The sequence below is a fragment of the Leguminivora glycinivorella genome, chromosome 15, assembly GCF_023078275.1.
Source record: "Leguminivora glycinivorella isolate SPB_JAAS2020 chromosome 15, LegGlyc_1.1, whole genome shotgun sequence".
NCBI classification, from domain to species: domain Eukaryota; kingdom Metazoa; phylum Arthropoda; class Insecta; order Lepidoptera; family Tortricidae; genus Leguminivora; species Leguminivora glycinivorella.
Genome location: NC_062985.1, coordinates 22,239,868 through 22,266,481, shown reverse-complemented (window position 1 = coordinate 22,266,481; position 26,614 = coordinate 22,239,868). Strand labels below are relative to the sequence as shown.

The window sequence follows — 26,614 nt, the reverse complement described above, 5'->3', positions numbered from 1 at the left end:
CTAACTCAGTAACTTGGTAGAGCAAGATTTGGTTCGTTAAACTGTTATTTACATCAAGTTCAGTTCGATCATAAAACCTAGGAAAAACACAGATCCTATGTGTAGCACCATCCATAGATCAAACTTATTTTTAGATAAACCTAATATATAGATTAAACCACCACCAACCAAATTGTTGTAAACAAAAATTATTATTCAGTAAATGTGTGACTCTAAATGCTATACCTAGAACTGAAACTAAAACTGGATCTGGCAAATGTTGCAATCATGAAATAGACTTTCAAGAATTCATTTTATGGTTATTAACTTTTGAATAGAAAGGTTTTAAATTAAGATTTTAACTGTAAAAAAAGAAACAAACCAAAAAAAAACCAACACAATAGGTACTTGCTATTGCTGAAGTCCCCGAAGAAGAACTCACGTTCACGGCTCCGGATTCATCAGTGAAGTATTTACATTCTCCTCCCCGGAAAAAAACTTCAGCAGACCAGCATTAAAATCATTAGGTCTCGGCACAACCACCGAAGCACCAACGCATATCAGCAACAGCTGTGGTCTGAGGATCTATTGCTCCTGTCCTCGATGTTGGAACTATCTCTGACTTTTCATTACCACTAAATCAAAACTTTTTGTCTTTATGCACCTGTAAACTTCCTCAAGGTGCTTACACCAAAAATAATCATTTTTATGAAATAAAATTAATTATTCCACTTATTTTGTTAGAAAACGCCTTTGCTTCACGTCCAGAATTTTCCATTTTTTTCCCCCTTTCATTTGTTCTTCCAATATCAAAAATTTTAATTCCCCACCATAGAGGTAACTAGCCAAAAAGTCCTGAATAAACCAGATGAACAAAACCTTTATGCTGAAACTATAAAATAGACTGGAATGTAATTTTATTAATTTAACTAGAACATATATTATTTTATTTATTAGAAAAATAAAATCATAAAAGTACAAAAATACATACCACGTTAGTAACACTGATACTCACTAGGTGTCGCTACCTGACAACTTACCTATAACATTAACACATAGGAACTTTAAGGGCAAAAATTATAATGCTATTTATTTGTTTGCAGAAGGAGAAGAATCTAGTGAGGTCTTCAGGTACCGGAGAGAAACGGGCCACTTACCGCACAAGAGCAGTTTAGTTTTACAAACAAAACTCAACAAGAGGTAGCCAAGGCAGCAACGTTAGTTTAAATTTATAACAAAAATGCAATACATAGATGAGCTGTGAGCGTTGAAGACCTCTCCTTGGAGGAGACTCGTTTGTAAGAATAACCAGTTGAATAATTTTCAAGAAAAAAAAATCGACTTCCTGGAGAGGCTGGTGAAAGATGTATTTGCGGATGTTGGATTACTTATGTAGAAATGTTTTAATGTTTACCTTGATATTATATGTACACTGATAAGGTTTACAGAGTTCCCTCGATTCCTCATAAATCCCGTCATTACAATCGAGCTTGACAAAACTGTGGCTCGAAAACCCGACATGCTGAGATAACAAACACAAGAAAGAGAACAAATCACCTCACATGAGCTATGTGTCACTGAAGAGTGCCCCCTTGATCATCAGCAGTTCCACTTTATCGAATGTCACTGTTTTGAATATAACTTGCATGGTTTACTAATAACAATACAAAATACAGACTGGTCCCATTTTTATCAAAACCTACTTCTGATGATAAGATCCTGCACGGGTAGCATGGTCGCGCACTATTAGTAAGTGCGATAGGGACGGCCAGATGTTTTATCATTTATCGCGTGACCATAATTGCCTGCCTGGTTGGAACATTTAACCGAAGTCAGAAAACATGCAATCTGAGGTTTTCTATTGACACTGTATTATTTGATATTTTGTTATTTTGGTCATCTTATTTACAAGAAAGTGTGAATAAGAAAAATATACAATAAATAGTAATGTAAATGTCTTCTACTCGTAGTACCTAAGTTAGAATAAGGAAAACGAAACGGTTATGTGCCAATCTCATTGTAAAATAATTTATGAAGAACAAAATATAAAGTTACGCAAGAAATATACATAGTTTTATGGAAATCGTTTTGGTTATAAAAAAAATGTTTATGTTACCTCCCAATACAACTAGAACTCGATGCGTTGACGTTGAAGCATAATCGACTTATTGACTTGACTAATGTCAAGTACAAGTCACTGTGAGAACGTGATTACACCGTGTTTTATTTTGTTTTCCGTAGTTTCGACATGTTGTTAGGTTCATTATCAGGAACCACCCGGTATATCACTTTTAGTTAAATTCGAAAAAAATTATTTTTGATTGTTTTCATACCTACACAATAAATGAAGTAGGTAATTAATAAGCGTAAGAAACCCTTGTGTAATATTAAAGTTAAAAGTGCCAAGTATCTGATGACACATGTCATAATAAAATTAATAAATAATACTAGGAAGTTGTAAAGGCCGTATTTAATTGAGTCATCAAATTTATTTTTTGAATAACTCTACCTTTATTTGACGTTCATATGCGCATTGTAATATGCCTACTTGAAAAATAAATATTTCATTTTCATTTCATTTTCATTTTCATTTCATTTTCATTTCATTTGTCATTTCGATAACGGTAAGTTAAGACACACTAGTTATTAGAGAAATTAATTCTAATTGACCTAAAGAACCTCCCCTTTAAGTTAACATCAAAACTGTAACTCATTCATTCATAAAACTTTGGAAACAATTACTTAGGTTAACACTTTCCCATCCCAGGTACCTATGTCCATTTATAATCGCTATTTATAATCGCAAATAACATTTCTAGTTCAGTACAGGCAAGATTAATTTACTGGATTTTTTTTTGCATAAAGGTCCGCAAAAGGTGCAAAAATTAGAATAATTTATAACGTAGCCCCATCTATATCTCCTCTGAGTGAACTAAATCATCGCATAGCGTGAGCAAGCTTCAGGCTACCAACGCGTAGCGTCGTAGGCTTCTTGGTTCCACACACGTCTACTAGGTGGCGCTAACATCAAAATCTAGTTTCGTCCTCCTTTTCGCTTCATTATTACCATATTGGTTTACATCTTTATTTCGTTGCAATAAGGTTACTTCTCATATAAATTTATCCTATTCTGGAGGAGCGACAGTAGCGCTCTCGTTCCCTATTGATCACGCACTCAGTTCACGGGAAAACTGCATCTGAGAGGATTTCATAAACATGACTCACTGAAAATAAAACTGTAATAATTATCAAGCACTATGAAGTTACAAGTGGTGTTGTTTTTTATAGCGTCTGCTAGGAGTTGTATGGGTAAGTAGTAATTTACTTTTTTTATATGTAAGTAAAATTAGACATGATTCTTACAAGATTTTAGAATACTAATTGATAAAAGAATGATATGTTAAGGACAAGAAAGGCTTCCTAACCTTTGCTTTATAAAATACGCGGGTTGATAGAAAACTTGTGTCCAGCAGAGGAATCTAAATAATATAGGCTCGTATCTAAACATTTACCACTACCACTTAATATAAAAACAGTTAAGAAAATTTAACGTTAAAATACATAGTAGGTACAAAATTATAACCGGTAAATACGAAATCGGTTGAAAGTCGGTGTACCAAAGTATACCTGTTAATATACCTATAAAATAAAAACAGTGCTTAGATATCACTTGGCCTGAAGATTAAATATTCTATTATTAAAAAGTAAATTCTGAGTAGAATGGAGCTAAAATTCACTAAAATATCAAGACATATTTGTCCTTATATGTATGTATAACGAGGAACATCGAAAACAATACGGAATTGCCTGACGAGAATGACTCTATTTTATGTTTATATGTATTGTATATATCGGCGGCCGAACGAAGAATCCGCCATATCACGAGATTCCTAGGCATATCGTGAAACGGCGCCAAATCATGATTTGGCGTAGTAACATTCGCCATATTGTTCAAAACTCACCGTTTAACGATTTGCCCAGTGACGTTTAAGCAGATCATGAAATTCCTAGGCATATCATGAAATGCCGCCATATCGTGATTTCACCAAGTAAAACCCGCCAGTGGCATTTAGGCAGATCATGTGATTCCTAGGCATATCATGATACGCCGCCATATCGTTCAATACATTAGGGTTCTAAAATTGAAGTAAAAAATGCAAAAAAGCATAATAAGTACAATATTAAATTAAAAACTTTGTAGTTAACAAATGAAATGAAAAGAGACTTGTATTATTACCTAATTGGAATAAATATTAAATTAACTTTTTCAATAATTTGACCAGGTCCATAATTATACATTTAAATTGTACAAAAAAAATTACAAAATTTACAAAACAAGACATGTGTTAGTAATTATAATAAATAATTATAGCTAATAATTAATATTATAGTAATTGGTAAATTAAAGTTGACGAGTAGAAAAAAGCTTCTTTTGCACTTCTATTTTACACACGCATACGCAGCGCCACCAATGGCTAAGAAAGAAACTATTCTACGAAGTGCCCGCTATAGAGCTAGGAATATCGATGAATGCGTTGCTTTAATCGATCGGCCGTGTTGTTTATCAGGTACATCGTGATATGCCTGGACAACTTTTAGGCATTTCATGATTTGGCGCCGTTTCACGATATGCCTAGGAATCTCGTGATCTGGCGGATTTTACGATCGTCCGCTGACATATATGTATACGGATACGGATTATATGCATTACTTATACAATTAATATTAAAGATCAAATGGGCATACCTATTTCTGATAACTATTTGATAACCTCATTCCAGGGCTCAGGCTACTGGAGGCGAACCCCAACGTGAAGCGGCTGTACGACGACCTGCTGAGCAACTACAACCGGCTGATCCGGCCCGTCACCAACGTGTCCGACATACTCACGGTGCGCCTCGGCCTCAAGTTGTCGCAGCTCATGGAGGTCAACCTGAAGAACCAAGTCATGACTACCAATCTCTGGGTGGAGCAGGTCAGTAGCAAGCGTTGTACTACAACAACCTGCTGATCCGGCCCGTCACCAACGTGTACGCGGTGCGGATACTCCGACCCTGTCTAGAGTCACACTCTGCGGCGCTAATCACCGGCAGCTTGGCTCTGTCCCGTTGCTGGCGGCAACGTGGTTTTGGTTTACGTATCGTAAATCTGTTTATGCCTAAGGCGTGTAGGTAGACTAGGTATAGGTATACATAAGCATCGAACATCTTAGTCCCATACATACTTCAAAGGTAGATAGATGAATTGTATATTATAGCGAATTTACTCGTTTGATATTTGCTTGGCAAGCATGCCCATTCGTTGAACAATCCTTTAGTTTGTGAAAAACCTGAGACATTTAGATAGTACACCAAGGATGCTAGCGGAAGTTCTTCACCATTTTGAGTCTACTAGGTATTTATGTGTTCATGAAGTGGTGTTGTGTTTCAGAAATGGTTCGACTACAAGCTGCAGTGGAACCCGGACGAGTACGGCGGCGTGGAGATGCTGTACGTGCCCTCGGAGCACATCTGGCTGCCCGACATCGTGCTCTACAATAACTGGGATGGCAATTACGAAGTAAGCACAAGGTTTTTTGTCCCCTACTTTCCCTTTCTTTCTTTTCCCCTTCTAGTCCTTAATTTTACTGTGGCACTCAGTCAATTTGTAAATTCGTTATACGAACTTGTTGCTACGATCCACGGGATTTAAAATTTGGGAAGCCCTAGTTTTTATGAAACCTTCATACCCAGGAGAGAAACAGCGGTTCCCTCGCCTTAAAACGACAGCCAAATATTACTTACTAGCTTTTGTCCGCGGCTTCGCTCGCGTTAGAAAGAGACAAAAAGTAGCCTATGTCACTCTCCATCCCTTCAACTATCTCCACTTAAAAAATCACGTCAATTCGTTGCTCCGTCTTGCCGTGAAAGACGGACAAACAAACAGACACAAACACTTTCCCCTTTATAATATTCGTATGGATGTGCCTCTGAGCCGATACCTAAAAACTTACCTACTCTTGCTTTTATGTTCTTGCCGGCTGCTCGGCTGGGCATCTCAGTCAAAATGTAAATTGTATGAAGAAATACCACTCTTCTTAAAATGTTTTTTACATTTTTGATATGTTTAGGTAACGCTGATGACCAAAGCCACGATCAAGTACACTGGGGAAGTGAACTGGAAGCCGCCGGCCATCTACAAGTCCTCGTGCGAGATCAACGTCGAGTACTTCCCCTTCGACGAGCAGACCTGCTTCATGAAGTTCGGCTCCTGGACGTACAGCGGCTTTCAGGTAACGTTTATATTTCAAAATTAAAGAGGTAGAAACACAAAAATAACGTACTCTAACAACACCCCCATTGATAGCTATTGAGTCAAATAATTGGGCAGGTGGACCTGAAGCACATGGACCAGCCGGCGGGCAGCAGCCTGGTGCACGTGGGCATCGACCTCAGCGAGTTCTACCTCTCCGTGGAGTGGGACATTCTAGAAGTACCGGCTACGAGGAACGAGGAGTACTACCCGTGCTGCCCTAACGAACCCTTCTCCGGTATGTTTGATCAATTAACGCACGCTAGTGTCAGTCCGTGAGAATTTTATGGATATACGAAAAACTTACTGAATCTGCTTGGAAAGAGAAGTGTCGTCAAATGTATTGCATTGAATCCCATCTCATACTTACATTTCACGACTTCCTCTTTCCTCACCGACTCTAGTATGGGTACTTATTTTATTACTTACATAAATAGGTATCAATAAACTCACACGTGAACATTTATTTTGTCACGTGGCGAGAAATCGAGTACCAATTGAGTAATCATGAATCTCCTGCTTTTTATGGCAAATCAGTTAACTAATCTTGGGATATTAATATTAAAAATAAATAAATTATTTATCACTAGGTATAACTGCACTAACTGGTCCATTATATAATATCCAGGAAAGCTACTTTCCTATCACATATCGATTAATACATACATATGACGGGGATAGGTCAGGAATGTCAGGATTGCCACCATCTTCAGACATCAGGGCGTTGCTGGGTCATCGAGGATACGGGTCAACGACGGCGATAGCAATCAACGATTTATTTAAAAAACACTTTCAATTTTACAATAACTGATGGGTAAACAACTTTATTTAGAACAATTATAGCGTGGACAGTTCTGAGGTAGCTCTAAGACCTCTTGTCTCTAGCGTGGTCCGCCAGAGAGTGCTGGGTCTCAGGTATCCCGGCTCCGACCTAGCGCACGAAGTGGGGACAACTGGTTGGTTGTGACGTCAGCTGACTATTGACTGTCCGTGCCAATATCCGGTTTGTCTCCGACACATATTAATCAAAACATTGTTTCAGACATAACCTTCAAACTGACCATGCGACGAAAGACGCTGTTCTACACCGTCAACCTCATCATTCCCTGCGTCGGCCTCACCTTCCTCACTGTACTCGTGTTCTATCTACCTTCGGACTCTGGCGAGAAGGTATGAAACGGACAAATGCATAATATTCATCTTTGATTTGCCTTATTTGTATAATGTAATGTGTAAATTAATATATATGTATTGTATTTATTGTATTCATAATACAAATTGATGACTGTGCGGAAGAATTTAACTAAGAGCATGGTTTGATATAATTCGATTCTTTGAATTAAAAATAAATTTTGTAAATATTTATTTCATTGTTTTAAAGCAGCTTTTATTACAAATCTAACAAAAACAAAACCATTAGAACAAACAAAGTGAGTACCCAACATTTGCACTCTTGGTCTAGCTGGGCTGTACAAATGTTCTCGTGAGATTTCCAGAGGTCCTTCAGTATTCGGATGAAATCGTACGTAATCATAAAATGGACATTGACTTTTATTATTCCTGTATTAGGTATCGCTCTCAAATATGAAGGCCTCTTTGAAAGGTGACGATCATATTCTCACAGCAAGCAACCCTGGAAAGATATTTAAAGAACAAGTTCTCTCCAGATCTCACTGTGCATCTCCATCCTGGTGTCGCTGACGGTGTTCTTCCTGGGCCTGGCGGAGATCATCCCGCCCACCTCGCTGGCCATCCCTCTGCTCGGGAAGTACCTGCTCTTCACCATGATACTCGTTTCCCTCAGTGTCTGGGTCACGGTCTGCATACTCAACGTGCATTTCAGGTATGTTATCTACACAGATTACACAGACACCACATTATGAAGCGTTTACAAAGAGCATGTGGTCGCCAAACGACATGTACAATTTTATTAAATTATATGTAAATTACATAGTACATATTACAGACTAGGTTCATCCTTAGTAGTTCATCTGTTTAGTTTGTTTTTGTTTCTTGTGCATAAAGAGTATGGTATTTGTATTGTATTGTAAGAAGTCAGATTGTGCATATCACTTAAATGCCAGTTTTACAAATATTTCAAAATTACATGAGTGCATGGTGTAAACGTCAACACACAACGGGATCTAGCGGTTGTGTCCCAATACTAAATTACTACAGGAGACTGCTAATAGTAGTGACGTTAGTGATTTTGTTTTACCGTCTAGTAAGTGAGGTGTTCTGTCACAGTGTTCTGTGGTATCTACTCGTATCATAAAAGGGTGCTTGGCGAAGAAACTTAGATTTTGTAACTCGTTACGTTTGCTCTGCTCCAAAAACACTTGCTTTTCATGCGACTCGCTTAGCGTTTGGGTGACGGTGACGGTATGTATGTTTCGGTAGGTATGTTTTACTCGTATGACAAACCCGGGCGCGTTGGAAAGTGTTAAGGCTTGAACACGCGTTATTGTTGTCAAGTCTCTCATGACAAGTTCTCGGTATCGTTCGTCGCACATTTATTGCCAAGCTTTTAGACCAATTTCTATGGCATTTGATGAGTTAATAATGAACGGCAGTGTGTAACTCAAACATCAAATGAAGCGATCGTCAACTGTTGAGAACATTGCGCAATACATCCTAAATATAATATTGCGCAATACATCCTAAATTAATATTTTAATATTTTTAATTTTTTTTTTGATGAATACTTTTGCATGTTAAATTTTATCTTGTTATTTAATGCATGTTAATTATTATTTATTATTATTATTTTGAGCCTATTGTGTCCCACTGCTGGGCAAAGGCCTCCCCCCTCTTTTTCCATTCCTCTCATGTTAATTATAAGATGTAATGTTTTGATAAGAAGTGGCCCACCGATTTCATGCCGGTCCCATAGTGGATACCGCCCTCCTAACTGAGGGGGGACTGAAATCTTCTCGAGGCTGAGGCGTAGGGTTAGAGCCGGCGTAGCTTTATTTGACGTTCATATGCGCATTGTAATATGCCTACTTGAAAAATAAATATTTCATTTTCATTTTATCCTAATTTTAATGATCAATTCTCAATAGTAACTGGCATAACAATTTTCTCATCAAAATTTCTAGTAATTTACGGAAATTTTGTGAATATTCTGCAACTGGTACATTAATAGTAGTAATCACTTTATTGTGTACAACAGTTTATATACAATTTGTAGGAATAGAGATACAAAGGCGAGCTTATCCCTATAAGGGATCTCTTCCAGCTAACTTGGAGAAGATGAGAGGATCGTTCCAGTACGTAAGATAGACAAACTTACAGGAGTACGATAAAGGTCAAAAGTAATCCAAAATATTGCTAACAATTATATAAACTACATAAATACAAAATGACACTATAAAATAAATTACATACTAGAGTACATAAATAAAATACAAAATATGTACCTAACCAATATATCAATATATCAATACAAACATAATATACATATAAATATGGCAAGAAGTATATTATATATAAAATTCCCAACCATTATCATACTTGTTCAGAAAGCCTAAGTTTCTTCAGATTCAACTTGAGTGATGTCACAGACTGAGACCGTTTGAGCGACAGAGGCATCTCATTCCACAATTTCACAGCGCGCACCGTGAATGATTTTGCGTACACGTACGTGTATTATTCATAGGAATAGCAAGCGTGATATATTCGCACTTGAACGTAAACGGTGTTCACTGCCCTCAGCCAGATACTTAAATCTCTCGGTAAGGTAAGAAGGAGAACAGGGGTTATAAAGTACGTTGTAAAGTAGGGACAGAACACGCACATCTCTACGTCGGCGGATCGGCAACCACCCGAGCTGGGAGCGAAAATCAGAAATATGGTCATATTTGCGGAGGCCAAATATGTACCGGATGCAAACATTCTGTAATAGCTCGAGCTTGTCCAGCAATTCTTCGTTGAGATCAACTAATGCAACGTCGCCGTAGTCAAGAAGGGGTAGCAAGAGAGATCGTGCAAGAGTCAACTTGGTATGGAAAGGGAGGAAATTCTGCAATCGACGAAGAGAATGAAGGGACCCAAAAATATCTTTACTCACTTCAGCAATATGAGGAGCCCAAGACAGCGTCTGATCCATGGTGATACCTAAATTTCGAACAGTAGAGGAGAGAGGGATAGTGCACCCATCAAACACAATTTCAGGTATCACTATGTGAGAGCTTGCTTACGTAGTAAAGTAAGGGCTGCCAATGATTATCGCCTGTGACTTAAGAACATTAATTTTGAGCCCAAATCTGCTCACCCAATCCCGTATGGACTCCAAGTCACAATTCACTTGATCAATCAGCGAGGGAAGATCGTCTAAGCCGGCCGCTGCATAAATCTGTAGGTCGTCTGCGTAAAGATGGTATGATGACTGAAGTGCACTAGTTGATAAAAATGGAAAATAAAATTGGTGAAAGAATGTCCTCTGCGCAACACCAGCGGAGAGCTCGCACCAGTTGGACAAATTATCATCCGTTTTCACACGCTGGCGTCTGCCATAAAGGTAGCTGCGGAACCAGGATAATGAAGTTTCGGAAATACTAAGAGTTTACATTACTAGGTCCGGGTGGTCCAAATTTCACATAAGTACATTGGAGCGGCCGAATTGGTGTTTTGACGCATCTATTGCTACATCAAGTGCATTTTCAATCATATTACATGCTCTACTCAGTCTTCAGTTTTTTTATGATTAGGTATCAGGAAAACTATAAGTAATGAATATTTCTGGACCATTATAAAACTTCGAAATGAAGTGCTGCATTACCATCAACGGTGAGCAATCTGAGCTTGTCTGTTTCATGCGGAGTTAAGCAGGGCTTCGTAATTGCACTTTTGTTAGCACATCTGTTTGCGCTTTTTTTTAATTCATAGTTCAAGAGGCTATGAAAAGGTTGTCTGTGACAATTGAACCCATATCGCAGTCGAGTCGACTTCTACAACACACACGGAAGGAAAGAGGGTGGTGAAATGATACTTAACACATCATTATACGAGTACGAGGGCGGTATACTAATTTTGTATACGATACAACATCAAAATGTGGACTATTTTGCGCAAAGCCTAAAATTCCAGCTAATTCTGCGGCAGCTACTGCAGTCCCGATGATAAATCACGCGGTATTGTAACCGTGTCGCTGCAATAATAGCACGCGTGATATACGGCAGATCGCGAGATAAAAGCTATTAGTTAGCGCAATTTGTCGAGCGGTTTCATTGTTTCATTACTAACAACTAGAACATACATACATACCATTTTCCATTTGCCACTAACTTGATAAACCACTTTCGCTTCACTTAATGTTCCGCATACATTCATCATCCTCCTTGCGTTATTCCGAGCATTCGCCACGGCTCATGGGAGCCTGATGGAGTCCGCTTTGACAAATAATCCCAACATTTGACGTAGGCACTAATTTTACGAAAGCGATTGCCATCTGACCTTCCAACCCAGAGGGTAACTAGGCCCTGTTGGAATTAGTCTTGAAAATTATTTTGGAAAATATGCGCCGCACTAAATTGGGATTACTAAATAATGTTAAAATTTCCAAAAGTGACCTAACGCACAATCGATTGTCTTGCTCCGCCTAAAAGTATACAATTGTTGTTTAAACTTTTAAAAACTCATAAAAGTAGTCACAAAGGTATCGTAGTGAACCATAGTGAAGGATGTAAAATAGCCGGCAGTGTACAATGGCGTGTAAATCTCCGGCATTGTTGCTTTGTGTCGATAGCGCCGCGCTGAAATATGCGCCGCCCTAAATTGGGATGCTTCATTGAATGCACGCGCTCGGTGTCATTGTATCACACAAACCTATTCATGTGTGTATGTGTAATATTTTGGTGTGGTGTAGTTTGGGATTCCGGGTGATTTTACATTTGCGGCAAAACAGATCATAAAACGTTTTGTCGGTAGCCAGAAAAGGCTGGTAAGATTTCTGCAATTGCTTCTTGATGCCTTAGAAATAGTAGCCCTTCGGAACGTTTCACGATATACGTACATAAAAATTTCAAGTTTTGTCAAATTTTACGTTCCGCCTCCGCCACGTACTAACCGGAGTCCTACGTGATTTTATGCATTTCTGCATGATATTCCATTTTTAGCTTTTAGCTAAGCGGACACACAAAAGTATACATCCCCAAATGTAAATTTGCAACAACTGCACAGAAGCTGCCGACTTCCGGCGGTCCGCTATGCTCGCAAGCTATGTCATATCATAAACAAGTATCATGCTTGTATATAGTTATCAGTTATCACCTTTATGAAAACGTGCTAGAGTTCATAATCAGTATGCCAGTGGATGCATCACATAAATAGCCCTTTTGTTGTCTGGCTGGGAGGGAGTAGAATGCTTGCAGAAATGCTTCACGTGCGTGAAATTTAGAACACGGTCAAACTATCTATGGTCAAAATCCAATGTTAGTAAGCAGTTAATGGTACTGTTCGGATTCAGACTACTTAAAAAGTTATTACCTACTTCTATTACAATACTTTTGCTATGACGCGGTGCGATGCGACATTGTGTTTGACGACCGGTCTGGCCTAGCGCGTAGTGACCCTGCCTGCTATGCCGCGGTCCCAGGTTCGAATCCCGGTAAAGGCATTTATTTGTGTGAAGAGCACAGATATTTGTTCCTGAGTCATGGATGTTTTCTATGTATATAAGTATTTGTATATTACAAGTATTTGTATATTTGTACATCGTTGTCTGAGTACCTGCAACACAAGCCTTCTTGGGCTTACCGTGGGACTCAGTCAATCTGTGTAAGAATGTCCCATAATATTTATTTATTGTTGCCATTTTGTTGCCGCGAAAATCAAAATCGATGACTACATCGATTCCATGGCTTCATTTCATGGACTACCATGAAATGAAGCCATGGAAACGGATTATATATTATGTCGTATAAATTATTTACGTATAATACGCTCCCGACATTTACAGGTCTCGCGTGATCAACAACGCGTGACATGTTGTATGAATTTTTTGACAATAACGGCAACAATGCATTAATTTTACGATACAATACTATTACTCAGTAGCAGTACCAACAGCAGGAATCAACAAATTAATTAGCTTAATAATTATGCCTTCTTTGACATTGGAAAAGAGAAAGATAACCTATGCCTTAAAAAATTAAATAAAAGTAAGTAGTTTGACGATTTTCAATGTGTTTCACCCCCCCAGGTCCCCATCAACCCACACCATGTCGCCGTGGATGAAGAAGCTGTTCCTGCAGCTGATGCCGAAGCTGCTGATGATGCGGCGCACCAAGTACTCGCTGCCGGAGTACGACGACACCTTCGTCTCCAACGGGTACACCAACGAGCTCGAGATGAGGTACGGCTGCTGCAGCCGGCCCACTACCTCATTCTTTTCATCATTAATCAAATCTGCAACAAGCTTCATTGTCCATACTGCTGATATTTATTTAATCATCATGTTGTATGGCAAAATCAAAAAAACTATTCGCGGAGCTCTTATGAGATTTACTTTGGCCTAGGACGCCTAATCACGATACCCCATGTTTGTTGTCAGCCGCGACAGCCTGACTGATGCCTTCGGTGACAGCAAAAATGAGGACAACGGCGACTACAGGAAGTCTCCCAACCCTGAAGATGACATGATGGCCGCCGGGGGACATCAAAGACCTTCAGGTAACTTACCGCTCAATGTCAAACATAGCACTGTCTTTCCTAGAAATGTAGCCAAAATACTCATTCTCTTTGCAAGCAGACGGAACCCATATTTATCATAGGTACGCACTATTTGTTTCACGGAACCCATATTTATCATAGGTACGCACTATTCGTGATAAACAAGATACAACACATATAAAACAAGACAAGCACATTCAAAGTTAAAAGAAAAATTAATAATTAAAAAATGAAGTCGGTTAAAAACAAAGTAAAAATCACATATCCATGAAATAGTTTACCACGAAATGGTCCCGCCTCAGCGTAATGCTAACCACAGGGTCAGCGCTGATCTTCCGGCGAGACCATTTGTGTGCCACGGACGCAAAAACGTGCAACATGTAATTGCGGCCTTAACAACACAGCCTGGACAAATGGACGCGTTCAGGCTGTGTTGTTAAGGCCGCAAGTACGTATTTAAACACAGGATGCAATGACGAGGAAGATAACAAGAAGTTTTTGTTGTCAGTAACGGAATCTGAGAACATGCTGCCCCGCCACCTGTCGCCGGAGGTGGCCGCCGCGCTGCAGAGCGTGCGCTTCATCGCGCAGCACATCAAGGATGCCGACAAGGACAATGAGGTAAGGGACCTGTTATGTTTGCCAATGTTAGCTCGAGTGCTGGAAACATAACTAACGCTCTGTCTTGCGTGAGCGACGGGCGACGCGACGCGACGCGACGCGATGCGACGCGATGCGACGGCGATGGCTCAAGGTCATCGCGTATCCATCGCGCGAAACTTCGGCACTAGCATTTGGTGATTAGAATCACAAGATTCGCCGTCTTTCACAATGTGCAAATGGTCTAGCGGGTTTGACTTCTAGGTGGAATCGTTTGCGCTACGAGTGTCGTGAGTTCGTATCTCGGCTCACGCAATCTTTTTGCATTTTTATTTACTTTTTTTCTTTTATGTTCTACTAGCTTTTGCCCGCGGCTTCTCTTGAAAGACGGACAAACAAACAGACACACACACACTTTCCAATTTAATCAGTATGGATTATTTGATTTTGTTTACCTGCTTATTTCTTTCTCTAAGATTCTACTTTCTTATTTTTTTTTTAAGAACTCCGGGTTTTATACTAACAAGGAAAGTTTTAAGTAGCACACAATAATACTGCATTTTGTTTTTATTAAATTAATGTTTATTTTAATCCATACTAATATTATAAACGGGAAAGTGTGTGTGTGTCTATTTATTTGTCCGTCCTTCACGGCAAAACTGAGCGACGAATTAACGTATACTATTTACTTATAAAGAATGCTATTAACTTAATGTTGAAATGAAAAAATGTCATACAGTGTAACCCAGTGTTTTTTAATACTGCCATCTAGTGTCGACTGGCATAACCACTACACTAAGAGCCCTTATTCCTTAGAGCGTTCATCAATTTCGTGAATTAGCCATTGATAGATGGCGTTGGCGCTCGGTACGCGAGCCACCGGTAACGCAACACACAGGCAAGAATGATCTTGATAGTTTTGAATTTAATTGCTAGTAACAATTCTTTTGGTTTTATGTGTTAACTTTTTTGTAAAGTTTACAAGAGATAAGAATATATTATTATTTTATGGTACCTACTTAAATTGTAAGTAACTTAAAATAAACAGTTTCAAAGAGCTGAGCTGTGTGCAAAAAATTACATGTGTTATTGGCCCGGCTAATGAGATCAAACATGGTCGAGTTACGATAAGTAGAATAACAGTTCTGTTATTCATTTCCTGACTCGATCATGTCACCTTGGACATCATGGAGATCGACGCTGCTCATCAGCCCAAATGTAATGAGCCCAAACATAATGGAGTTACATATTATGAGTAAAATAGCAGTTTTGTTGACCATATCCTGACTCCACCATGAGAACCAGAACCTCATCCTGGGGGCCGATTTTTGAATCTCACATATGGGATTTGTCACTAAAATACCGGTTGAAAACAGTGAATTGCTTAATATTTTCAGTGACAATTTTCTGAATTCGAACGCGTGAGACTCAAAAATCGGTCCCCTGGTCCGGAAATATAATAATAATTCAAACTCTCATCAGATTTCAAGTAAAATTTCTTGGATAAAATTGCATGTGTAAAAATCAGGCGGACCGTATGCCTGTTTGCCACCAACAGGATCAAGATTTGTTTAGTCGCAGTACCTATACAGCACTTCTCAGAACTATCTAGCTGCTTATGCTTACGGCACTGGTCCCACCGCGAGCTAGTAAGCTATGAGCTATCGGCTATAAAAACGAACAAAAGATAAGCACTCCCGTTTAAATAAAAGAGACACGGCGATATTGATAGAGTCACTGCTGGGCGAGTAACTATAAACATCGCCGTGTCTCTTTTATTTACACGGGAGTGATTATCTTTTGTTCGTTTTTATAGCCGATAGCTCATAGCTTACTAGCTCGCGGTGGGACCAGTGCTTACGAGAGCACGGTGCGCCGGACGATCGAACGTAGGTCCACTGTCTATGAGCGCTGGGCGCAGACTGAACAGTGAGCGGGCCGTGTCAGCAGTGTATTTTATTCGAATTTTATGTGCTTTAAAATAGTACATTACGATACAAGTGCGTAAAAAATGAAGTTCGAAACGAGTGGCGATAAATTAAAACTCGACCGAAGGGAGTGTTTTAAATCGACACGAGTTACGAATTTCCTTTTCGCACGTGTATCGTACGACGTTTTTCAGTACAGATGAGCCTCCGAAGTTTCGACCTGGCATATAATGCTGTGAAATTTTTCTTGGAATAAATAAATAAATAAATAATGAACCACTTCTCGCACTAGTGCGTAAAAAAACATCATCTGTACTGAAAAATATCTATCGACACAAAGGTATGTCTTATATGTATGTTTTTTTTTATGTCAACAAGAAGTTCTGGTTTAGGATAATATTATTATTTAAGAGTTACAATAAATGCAGGAATCGCAGGAATTACAGTGAACGCCCCTTAAAGAGTAGTCTAATTATATTTTTTTGTATGGGTACCTTTCCTTGTTAGTATAAAAGCCGGAGTTATTAAAAATAAAATAAAAATAAGAATGTAGATTCTTACAGAAAAAAAAAGTAAACAATCAAATAATAGAAAATAAAAGAAACAAAAATAAAACTGCAAAAGCACGCTTCAGCTGAGGTTCGAACTCACACCGCTGGCGCGGCGTCCAGACGTCGAAACCGCTAGGCTACGAGCCCGTTGTAATAACTAGCTAATTTTGTGATCCTATTGACCAAAGTCGTGCTAGTACATATATCGTAAGGTCATCGCACTAGTGTTTCATATTTTTAGTTCACACTTAAATTTTAATATTTTACGCAGACAATCACGTATCACCGTGCACATAATCAAAGGCTGTCAATACAAGTTACAAAAGTTGTAATTTCCTTACTTTTTAGGCACATTACTCCTTTGGTCAACTTATATTAATTTGAATATTTTGAATTTTTATTATAAGAAAATATAAAGAATGAAATGTGAGACTCAATCGTTATTTCTCTAGTCCGACCTCTCTACGTATTGAATTTGCTTCTAAAAATCAAATAGCTTGATCGCGCGCCCATCGCCATCGCATCGCGTCGCATCGCCGTCGCGGGCCGTCGCGGGCCGTCGCTTACGCAAGACACTCCCATAGGAACACAGCGGTTTGATCGCATCGCGTCGCATCGCGTCGCTTAACATTCGCATGTTCATCGCTAGTTCGTCGCGTCGCATCGCCGTCGCGTTCCGTCGCCCACCTAAGACAAGTCCATAGAGATAGAAGATTTGATTTCGTCGCATCGCATCGCATCGCGTCGCCGTCGCGGGTTTGTCGCTCACGCAAGACGCGGCGTAAGTTATTTATTTGGTTCGAAGTGGCATTACAGAAGCCAGTATTAATTGGCTGTAATTTGTTTTCAGTTTAATGGCAAGCCTTACGTTTCGTTTACGAAGTGGGTCTATGTCTACCCAGTCTACCTACTATTTTAGTATTAATGGATTCCAAATTGATTGACACAAAATAATATTTATTTTAAATTTTACAATAAGTATTATTTCTTTGCTAGACAGATAATTTCACAATTAGGTATGTGATCTAATTATATTTGCCATACATTTCTATTTTGCAACAAAACGGGTTATCCTCAATGGGTCAGCTCATTGCCAGTGTTAGCCATAATTATTGAATAATGCCCACTAAGCACCGATTTCCAGTCCGTTTTCATCTTTCCCCGTTCCAATAGTTCCATTTTAAATATTCAAATCTCTCGCGGAGCAACTGTAAAATCTGTCTTTTTTTTTATATGCCATTGTTTTTAAGTCTCTTTTGTGTAAAAATAAATTAATTCCCAGCTTTTAAATCTTCTAAACGTTTCTAGAACAACGTCAAACGGCGCGGAGAGAGGGCAGCTGGTTTTAATCGCCTCTTAAGGGCCCCGTTTGTTTAACTTGTTACATATTCATGACTGTGTCCGGCCCTTTCCATCTTCCATCTCTGCTGGTTCGTGCAAGAGTGATAGAGAGGGGCAAGGAATTTCGATTTTCGCAGAAGGCCACTGGCCGCGAGCGGAGTTGTTTTATTCAGAGCCTTTTCATTATTTTTTTGTAAGAAAATGGACTTTTGAGGGGATGAAGACGCGGGGTTTTCTTTCATAGTTGGGTCATGAGCGACCGTTACAAAGAAGGAAGTTTTTAAAACGAATAAATTATTATTGCGATTTGGATGACTATATGTAGATAAATACGTAAAATAAATATCTGTACCTATGTGACAAATAATTCAACATCCAATCTACTTGTTTTAGGGTTTCTTGTATTGGCTTGATGAGTGTCAGTTATCTTATGTAGTCAAAAAATTGAAGCATGTATTTATCTTATTTTGCTGACTCTTGATTTTATATTTTTCTATTCCTAAAAACAGCAAATATCATAAATTTGATCCTCTAAACCGCGGGACGGCGAGCCACGGCTGCATACAAATGCATCCACGATAACCATTTGTCTCCTGCGCTTATAGACCACCGGCAGCTAGATAGAGCATGCACAACGATAGAATATACTTCGGCCCGCCGGCTACGCTTATTATTTATAAACACAGTCACCTTTGTAAAATGTGTAGTTTATTTTCTTACTTAGGAACCTCTCAGGGACTTTCCAGGCCTTCAGCCCTACGCAGAGACAGTGCTCCCTCGCGGGACCCTTTCTCAAACGCAAAACTCAAACTTCCACCACTGCACTCATCACGATCACAGCTCCTACGATAACCTGCTGCGCTTACAGATCACATACATTTAGATAGAGAATGCAACAACAGAATATATAGAATGAAACACTGAGGATGAAACACTTTCATATACATAGGTTTTTATTAACGCTGCTTTTATGGTAGTTTTGCATTTTAATCTGACATACTTAGTATCGAATGTTACCGGATGCTGTATGAGTGGGATGCCGCCAGCTATCGATTACATATATAGGTATCGATTTTAAATTAGTATAAAATGACGCATTTGATCAAGACTGGGACACGTCGAAAGGTATAAAGTTAAACAATTTAGCTTTGCTTAGTTTGGGGCTAGGTTGATCTGTGTAAGGTGTCCCAATATTTTTTTTTTTCTTAAAGAGCAAATATCATAAATCTGATCCGTTAAGCTACGGCAAGCCACTCGCCACGGCTGCATACAAATGCATTGCACGATAACCATTTATCTCCTGCGCTTATAGACTACAAACACTTAGATAGAGTAATACAATATCTATCCGTAAGTTTAAAAGTGATAAACCCGCGCTAGCTGCCACCCTTAAGCTCCAGATACAGTTTCCGTACACACCGATATAATCATTTTCAGCGAGGGCCATACTGCTTGCTATCTTTAAAAAAAACGTGACTGGATGACCAGCTTGTCTCATGGTAGGTAAATGACTTGCTCCAAAATTCTCCGTACTTTTAAACCATCGGTTATTTTCTTGCTGGTAGATGTTTATCTATAACGTATAAACAAAGGTCGTTGAAATGACTCTAGTTCACAACGCAGGAGATATAAACCATTTTTCATTGGTATATGTAAATTGGGCATGACGTGAGATATCTAGCGAGAGGTGTATCTTTGCTGAAGCCCACGTGCAGCAGACGCTAAGTACATGCATATAGCCTGTTTAACTTTATTGTGGTTTAACTTTAGTCACGTTCGCAAGGAAACACACTTTGAGCGATGTATTACATTTTTGAGCGACGTTCTTTTGTGTAACTTGTTTCTGGAAAGGAAATGAAGAATAGTTTACAATTCACACAAAATATATCACTATGAACGAACGAATCTGAGGTGCAATATTGCTTGAAATGTCTGTATCGGTTAAGGAAAGGACGACTCCTGCTCCTGTTGAAGACCCTCGTTTGAGTAATAGAGGTATTTTTCATATGAAACTACTTAGTATTTCATATCATAAATAGGATCTTTTGAAATTACAACTTAAGATGTTTTTATTTTAAAATGTAAGTATTATTATGACTGAATATATTATAATATAATAATTATAATTGATTTGGGTATGTTCCTGTATTTTTAACCGACTTCAAAAAAGGAGGAGGTTCTCAATTCGACTGAATGTTTTTTTTTTTTTTTTTATGTATGTTACTCGATATCTCCGAGAATCGTGGACCGATTTTCAAAATTTTTTTTTTGATCGAACCGGTATAACCCCGAGATGGTCCCATTGGCACCAAGTCAGGGTCTGATGATGGGATCCTGGAGAAATCGAGGAAACTCTTCAAATGTTATAGGCACATGTAATGTTTTTAGTCTATTTTTCAAAGGTACACCAGTATATACGTCTGATGGTAATAATTTTATGTGGCTGAGCTGATGATGGCAGGTCAACTCCTCAATGGTTAGGAGTTAAAGGATAATTCTTTCACTACTGTACATGTATTCGGACTGATACATATAATATCACTAGGAACCACTAAAAATCAACAAATAAATAAACTTTTTAACAAAAAATAAAACCGCCTTCAAAAATAAGCGCGTTACAAAACACGGAGAAACTAAAAAGCCAAAAATAATAAACCTTTCAATTCAGATTTCTTATCGTATTGCAATAAGCTAAACATCCAAATTATAAACAAATCAATTATTTTTGGAGTCGGTACCAGCCTGTGTATGGTTGGGTGGGGCAAACAGGCAAGGCGACGAACAGGTCTGGTACCGACTACAAAAATAATTGATTTGTTTATAATTTGGATGTTTAGCTTATTGCAATACGATAAGAAATCTGAATTGAAAGGTTTATTATTTTTGGCTTTTTAGTTTCTCCGTGTTTTGTAACGCGCTTATTTTTGAAGGCGGTTTTATTTTTGTAGTTCTGCATTTTAAAATGAAATACTGATATCACTTAATGAAGCAATAAATTTCTTTCAATAAAACATGAACAAAAGAGGGCTATAAAAACCAAATGAGCATCGTTAACTAAATCATTCAGCCCCCGAAACCAAATAGATAGCATCGCAGTGTTGGGTCTACGTTAATTACCCGTAGACCAACACACAAACATTTAATAGTTTAATGAAAAGTAAACACTGTCGATCTCGACGAAAAATCAGGGTGCAAAGCCAAATTTTGGTAGTCGACACACCGCACAGGGAGGCAGAGCACTATAAATTGCTCAAGTTTCAATGTCACTCTTAACAAGCAAAATAAATAGTGATTGCAGTGAAAAATAGCTAGCCCATCGCCCACACCATGACTGAACCCATAACGTACAGTCGACTTCTACGACTCCCACGGAAGAAAATTCTGGATTTCAGCTTATTCTGGTTTCAGGTTTGCTTTGCTGCAGTGGTGAGACTTCTGAACGAATTATTTATTCTTTTAGATTGGCTAGACGTTGTTCGGGAAACTAGATTTGAGACCAATATTTTGTTTACCGCAAACACGAGAGAACAATTTGAAACTCGTATACCATTAAAACTTGACCACAAATATTAACCTTAACTCAGTACCGCAAGGTTTGAATTTAAATAGAATTTTGATCAAGTTAATAGGTTTCCAAAGTTATAAGTAGCTCGTTGTGCGGGTTTCATAGCTGGCTGGCTTCGGCGCGGTCGACGAGCTTGTGGCGAAATTCAAGGGTATTTGTGAGACTGAAACAAAGGCTTGATGTATTTTATCTGCTGTAAATATTTTTGAAAATATTGGTTTTATTATGGTTATTACAACACTTTGTGTATGAAATAACAAATTATGAAAAACACTTCATTGTATAATAACTAATAAGTCGTTATTAACCATCCGTAATACGGACAAGAGTTACACTAAGGGGCGGACGGAAAATTTAGATGAGCATACTAAGATAAAATCATTTTTAATTTTTCCTATGGCCTTTAGGTACCTATCGATAATTATATACCTACAGAGGATATTCCAAATTCAATTACATAAAGAAATAACTTTGTGCAGTAAAATCTATGAGCATTGAATTGTTCCGTAGGCGGTGCCGGTAAGCAACTAAGCAAGAACAACATACAACTTCCAGGGTTTCTGTCGCGTCGTTCTCGCATTCGCTCCAGCAGATTACATACGTAGTAGATGGCGCTAAATAAATACTTTGTATGGTTTTATTTTGTTTAAAAACATAAAGCAATCTTAAATAACGAGAATTATGTGATACGAGTAGGTATTTAGTCATCTTCATTTATTCTAATTCTTAATAATATTATCTGAAAATGTGCTCCACTGGCGTGAAATGGTTTCAAAACCGGCTTGTAGCATTCAATTCTAATTGACCACGGAGAGCCAACATATTTATCACAATCGTATTTCATTCATCTCCCCGAATGTTAAATTTCCTAAACCGTCAGCAAATGAAATAATGGTAAAAACTGAATCACAATACGGAGTATACACGCCATACAGTCACAGTCGTCATCTGCGTGACTTATTCAGGCGTGATCCCGCCATCCATCCATCATGCTGCCGTGACGATCTAATATTGAAATAGCGTCTCTACGCGTTAAGTAAATATCGCTTTCCGGGCGTCTGTGGCGGCCGTAAACACGCCGACGCTCACTCATTTTTACCTATTTGTGAAGACATTTAAGGAACAAGTAACATCGCTATTTACTGCAGACATGATATACGTATGGATCGGATTACGACAGTATCAAAAATATTTTTAAAACAAGACCAATTCTAAAATGAGTAGTATTTAAATAACCTTACCTGCTGGTAGTTAAGGCATTTAGGGCCAGTTGCATCAACCACATTTGACAGACACATCATCGTCACGCAGCTGACGCAGCAGACGTCTATGGAACATCCCATACAATTAAATTTAACGGATGCTTTACCGATGATAGACGGTTTGATGCAACCGGCCCTTAGAGATAGTCAGCGGGTAAGTAAAGTAAACAATACAATTTCATAGAAGTTTGACGTTCAAAATGACAGTTGCACCGGCGAGGCTTCAGAATCGCTAGGTATAACTTAGCTCGATATGATTAGGTACATGGACGATTTAAAACCGAAATTGTAATATTGCAGTGACAAGGTGCATCGCCCACTGTTAGCTAATCATGCGGTCGGGGACGATAGAAATGATTTCGTTTATAAAATGACTATGAAATTTTGAGCTCACCATTTCAAAACTCACAAAGTAAGTGTCAGCACCGCAGTCATATGCGAATAAGTTTCAAGTTACGACTTCATAAAATTTTCATTGATCGCCAAAATGACACCGCACCGTTCAATATTCGCGTCTCCGATAGGTAGTAAAATGTAGCGAGCACCCCCGCGGGAGTTCGCACGCCGCGCCGCCTGCAATTCTACTGTTCTTTATTTGAATTCCTTCCTAACGAACTAAGTGCAATTTAAATTTAAAAGTGGAAATTACCTACTTGAACTTACGAGTATAGATTCTTTGCTTTTACACATTTAAATGTATTTTATGCTTATAGCATCGTTCTCAAACGTTTTTGATCGCTAAAACCGCACTAGAGCGCAAAGTAGTAATTTACTTTCTTTTGTCGAAGCTTTTAAGGACAATATGGACTGTAAAACGTTATAAAAGACATATTCCAATAATACATTTTGCACTGCTATCGCAATATACTATTACAGTACATGTGATACTACACGTCGTGATAGGTTCTATCCCGCCACCGTGCTTGCCCTGGTAGCTCCAGTGACCAAAAGCAAATAAAACTCAATAAAGTGTATCAGCATCGGATCTTGTTCAGAAATAAAACAAAATCAACCATTCTCAACACCGAAGTGTTTTGAAAATTCAAATAGATTTTAGAATGCTGCAATGGAAATTGTATCCAATGCGCTGTACCTACCTAGTGATGTTACTGGTGTTGGGGATTATCTGTTTCCATAATTGAGGGAATATTTCTTTGAGGAAAAATGGTGACTGTTATTTTATGTTTTCAGTCACCGGCAATAATATTGTACAAAAAGGATATGCCTGCCATATAATTTAATATCTCACGTACTCTTATGGATTTAGATAGAATTATTTATGCGACCTTCTTTTAATTCGACATTATTGCTGACTGTACACAGTTTTATTTCGGCTGCAGAGTGAATATATTTTGGTATCGTCTTGGATCGCTTACCCGTTTTTTTTGTCAACTTCTTTAAGTTATGTTAGTTTTTATTGTGGTGACTCATTCTTCATTCATTACTTTCGTCACTAGTATTTGCCATATTAGTTATTGATATTGTTTTACTGCTGCATTCGTTGTGCAGCAGTAACCAGTGAACATTCCCAAAGAATATGACAACGAATACCGAATGTGCCGCGCGATGTAACAGACAAATACCATCTGTATTAAGAGACAAACTCACAACCCGGTTTTCCCGTCCCATTTGTGCTGGGACCACAGACCAATACAACAAGACGGCCCTTACAGGGCGACTCGCGGTCACCAAGCATACGACAAATCAGGTTTATAAAAGTTTGAACGCGTGCGACACCGATCAGTAGCGCCCAAGTATACGACCCGCTAACAGTGTCCGTGTCCGCTCGGGAAAAAATCTTAAATAATCAAATTTGGTTGCAAACAATGGTCTCTTACAGCATAAAGTGGTGTGGCAAGTCTTCTAACACTTCTACATATAAAAAAGATGGAATAACATTCCACAGTTAAGTCAAATTAATTATTTTGTTGAATATTGTTTATTATCCGCGGAGTTCATTTATATTGGTCAATATGGTTGTGCTGAGCGGCGCCGAGGCGCGTCCATCCCTTTTTGCCGAGTTAACAATGTGATATGCTATCCCTTTCACGTAAACGACTAGGCATGGGGCCATGTTAGTTTATGTCTGTTGCGGGAACTTCGTACTGCCGTTCGTACCATGTGCTACCATTTTATGAAATATAAAAGAAAGCAGATTTGTAATAGTGAATAATTATCTAGAATCTGTAGAGTCTGTAGTGGTATTTAGTTCATCGATTAGTTTAGAATATTTTGTTGGTAATTTAACTTAATAAACGTAAGTAAAAATGCACAGTTTAGTTATTAGAATGATTTTTATTGAGATGCTATCACAATCATCATCCTCCTTGCGTTATCCTGGCATCGGCATTCGCCACGGCTCATGGGAGCCTGGGGTCCGCTTTGGAAACTACTACCAAGATTTGGCGTAGGCACTAGTTTTATGGAAGCGACTGCCATCTGACCTTCCAACCCGAAGGGTAACTAGTCCTTATTATAATTTAATTATAATATTATAATTTGTTGCAAAACAAATTCACCACAGTACTGGTACCGGTACCATTGTCTATAATAGACATGTCCCATTCCCATCCCTACTGCTAATCATAAAGGCGCGCCATTATTTGAAACGACCAATGGCAGCACCGTGCGCGCCCGCCTCACCCCGCAAGGATCGGTGATTTGCGTCTCGAACAATATCGCTTGCATTTGGCTTCTAGTGGGGTGTTCTGTGGCTGGGACACATTCCCGACGCTGTCCCGTCACTAGCAGTAATCACGGAGACATTTTAATGCTTCATCAGTTAACACCTTTTGAATATTTAAATTGGAAATCTAACGACATTTCTCGCTGGAGGGATTACAATATTGTTTTTGAGCGGGATTTCGCCTAGACGGTATATTTTAAGGATTTATAGCCCTTAAGAAAGGCTTTAAACGAAGTGTTATGGCTCTGCTTTTTGAAGGTATCGTATTAATGTAGCCTGAATAATCGTTTATTCTCATTTATTTTTTAGTAGATACTTAATATTCAGATTAAATTTTTAAATGATAGAATTTTTTTTTTCATTTTTATATTTAGTACTCACATCTCTTAGGAACGTTCAGAAAAAGTTATTTTAGGTTTAGGTTTAAAGACATTTAAAGACATTTTTATTATTATGTCATTTTTATTTTCACATCAATATTAGTGCAGATTACATTTAAAGATAACAAATTTTTATTTTTTCAAAAAGTTTACTATTGCAATAATTTTTCGCTAATTCCTCCCACACTAGTTGTACAAACACAATTATCTGCTGCTGAAATGAATATCTACGATGTAGAGTAGGAGTTAGACCTGGATTATTGAAGGATCTGATCTAATCTGATTTGATCTGATCTGATCATCTGGGAAACGCCTATCATTCATGTCATTTAACACTGTTCATGTCATGTTATGTGG

At 38.4% G+C, this 26,614-nt stretch overlaps 1 protein-coding gene across 4 annotated transcripts in view; it reads left to right on the top strand.

The window, feature by feature from the left end:
• Positions 1-26,614, top strand: part of LOC125233798 (acetylcholine receptor subunit beta-like 2) — a 57,425-nt gene that overhangs the window by 8,993 nt on the left and 21,818 nt on the right. Inside the window, exons 1-11 of one of the 4 annotated variants that reach the window (XM_048139906.1) lie at positions 1,812-2,259; positions 3,268-3,288; positions 4,761-4,954; positions 5,410-5,538; positions 6,089-6,250; positions 6,349-6,508; positions 7,313-7,440; positions 7,938-8,113; positions 13,475-13,627; positions 13,826-13,944; positions 14,453-14,565. In XM_048139906.1, coding sequence (XP_047995863.1) covers positions 3,285-3,288; positions 4,761-4,954; positions 5,410-5,538; positions 6,089-6,250; positions 6,349-6,508; positions 7,313-7,440; positions 7,938-8,113; positions 13,475-13,627; positions 13,826-13,944; positions 14,453-14,565 — 1,338 coding nt within the window. In that variant the 5' untranslated portion in view covers positions 1,812-2,259; positions 3,268-3,284. Of the gene's footprint in view, positions 1-1,811; positions 2,346-3,157; positions 3,289-4,760; positions 4,955-5,409; positions 5,539-6,088; positions 6,251-6,348; positions 6,509-7,312; positions 7,441-7,937; positions 8,114-13,474; positions 13,628-13,825; positions 13,945-14,452; positions 14,566-26,614 lie in introns of those variants that run through there. The other 3 variants (XM_048139907.1, XM_048139905.1, XM_048139908.1) reach the window with 3 other exon arrangements.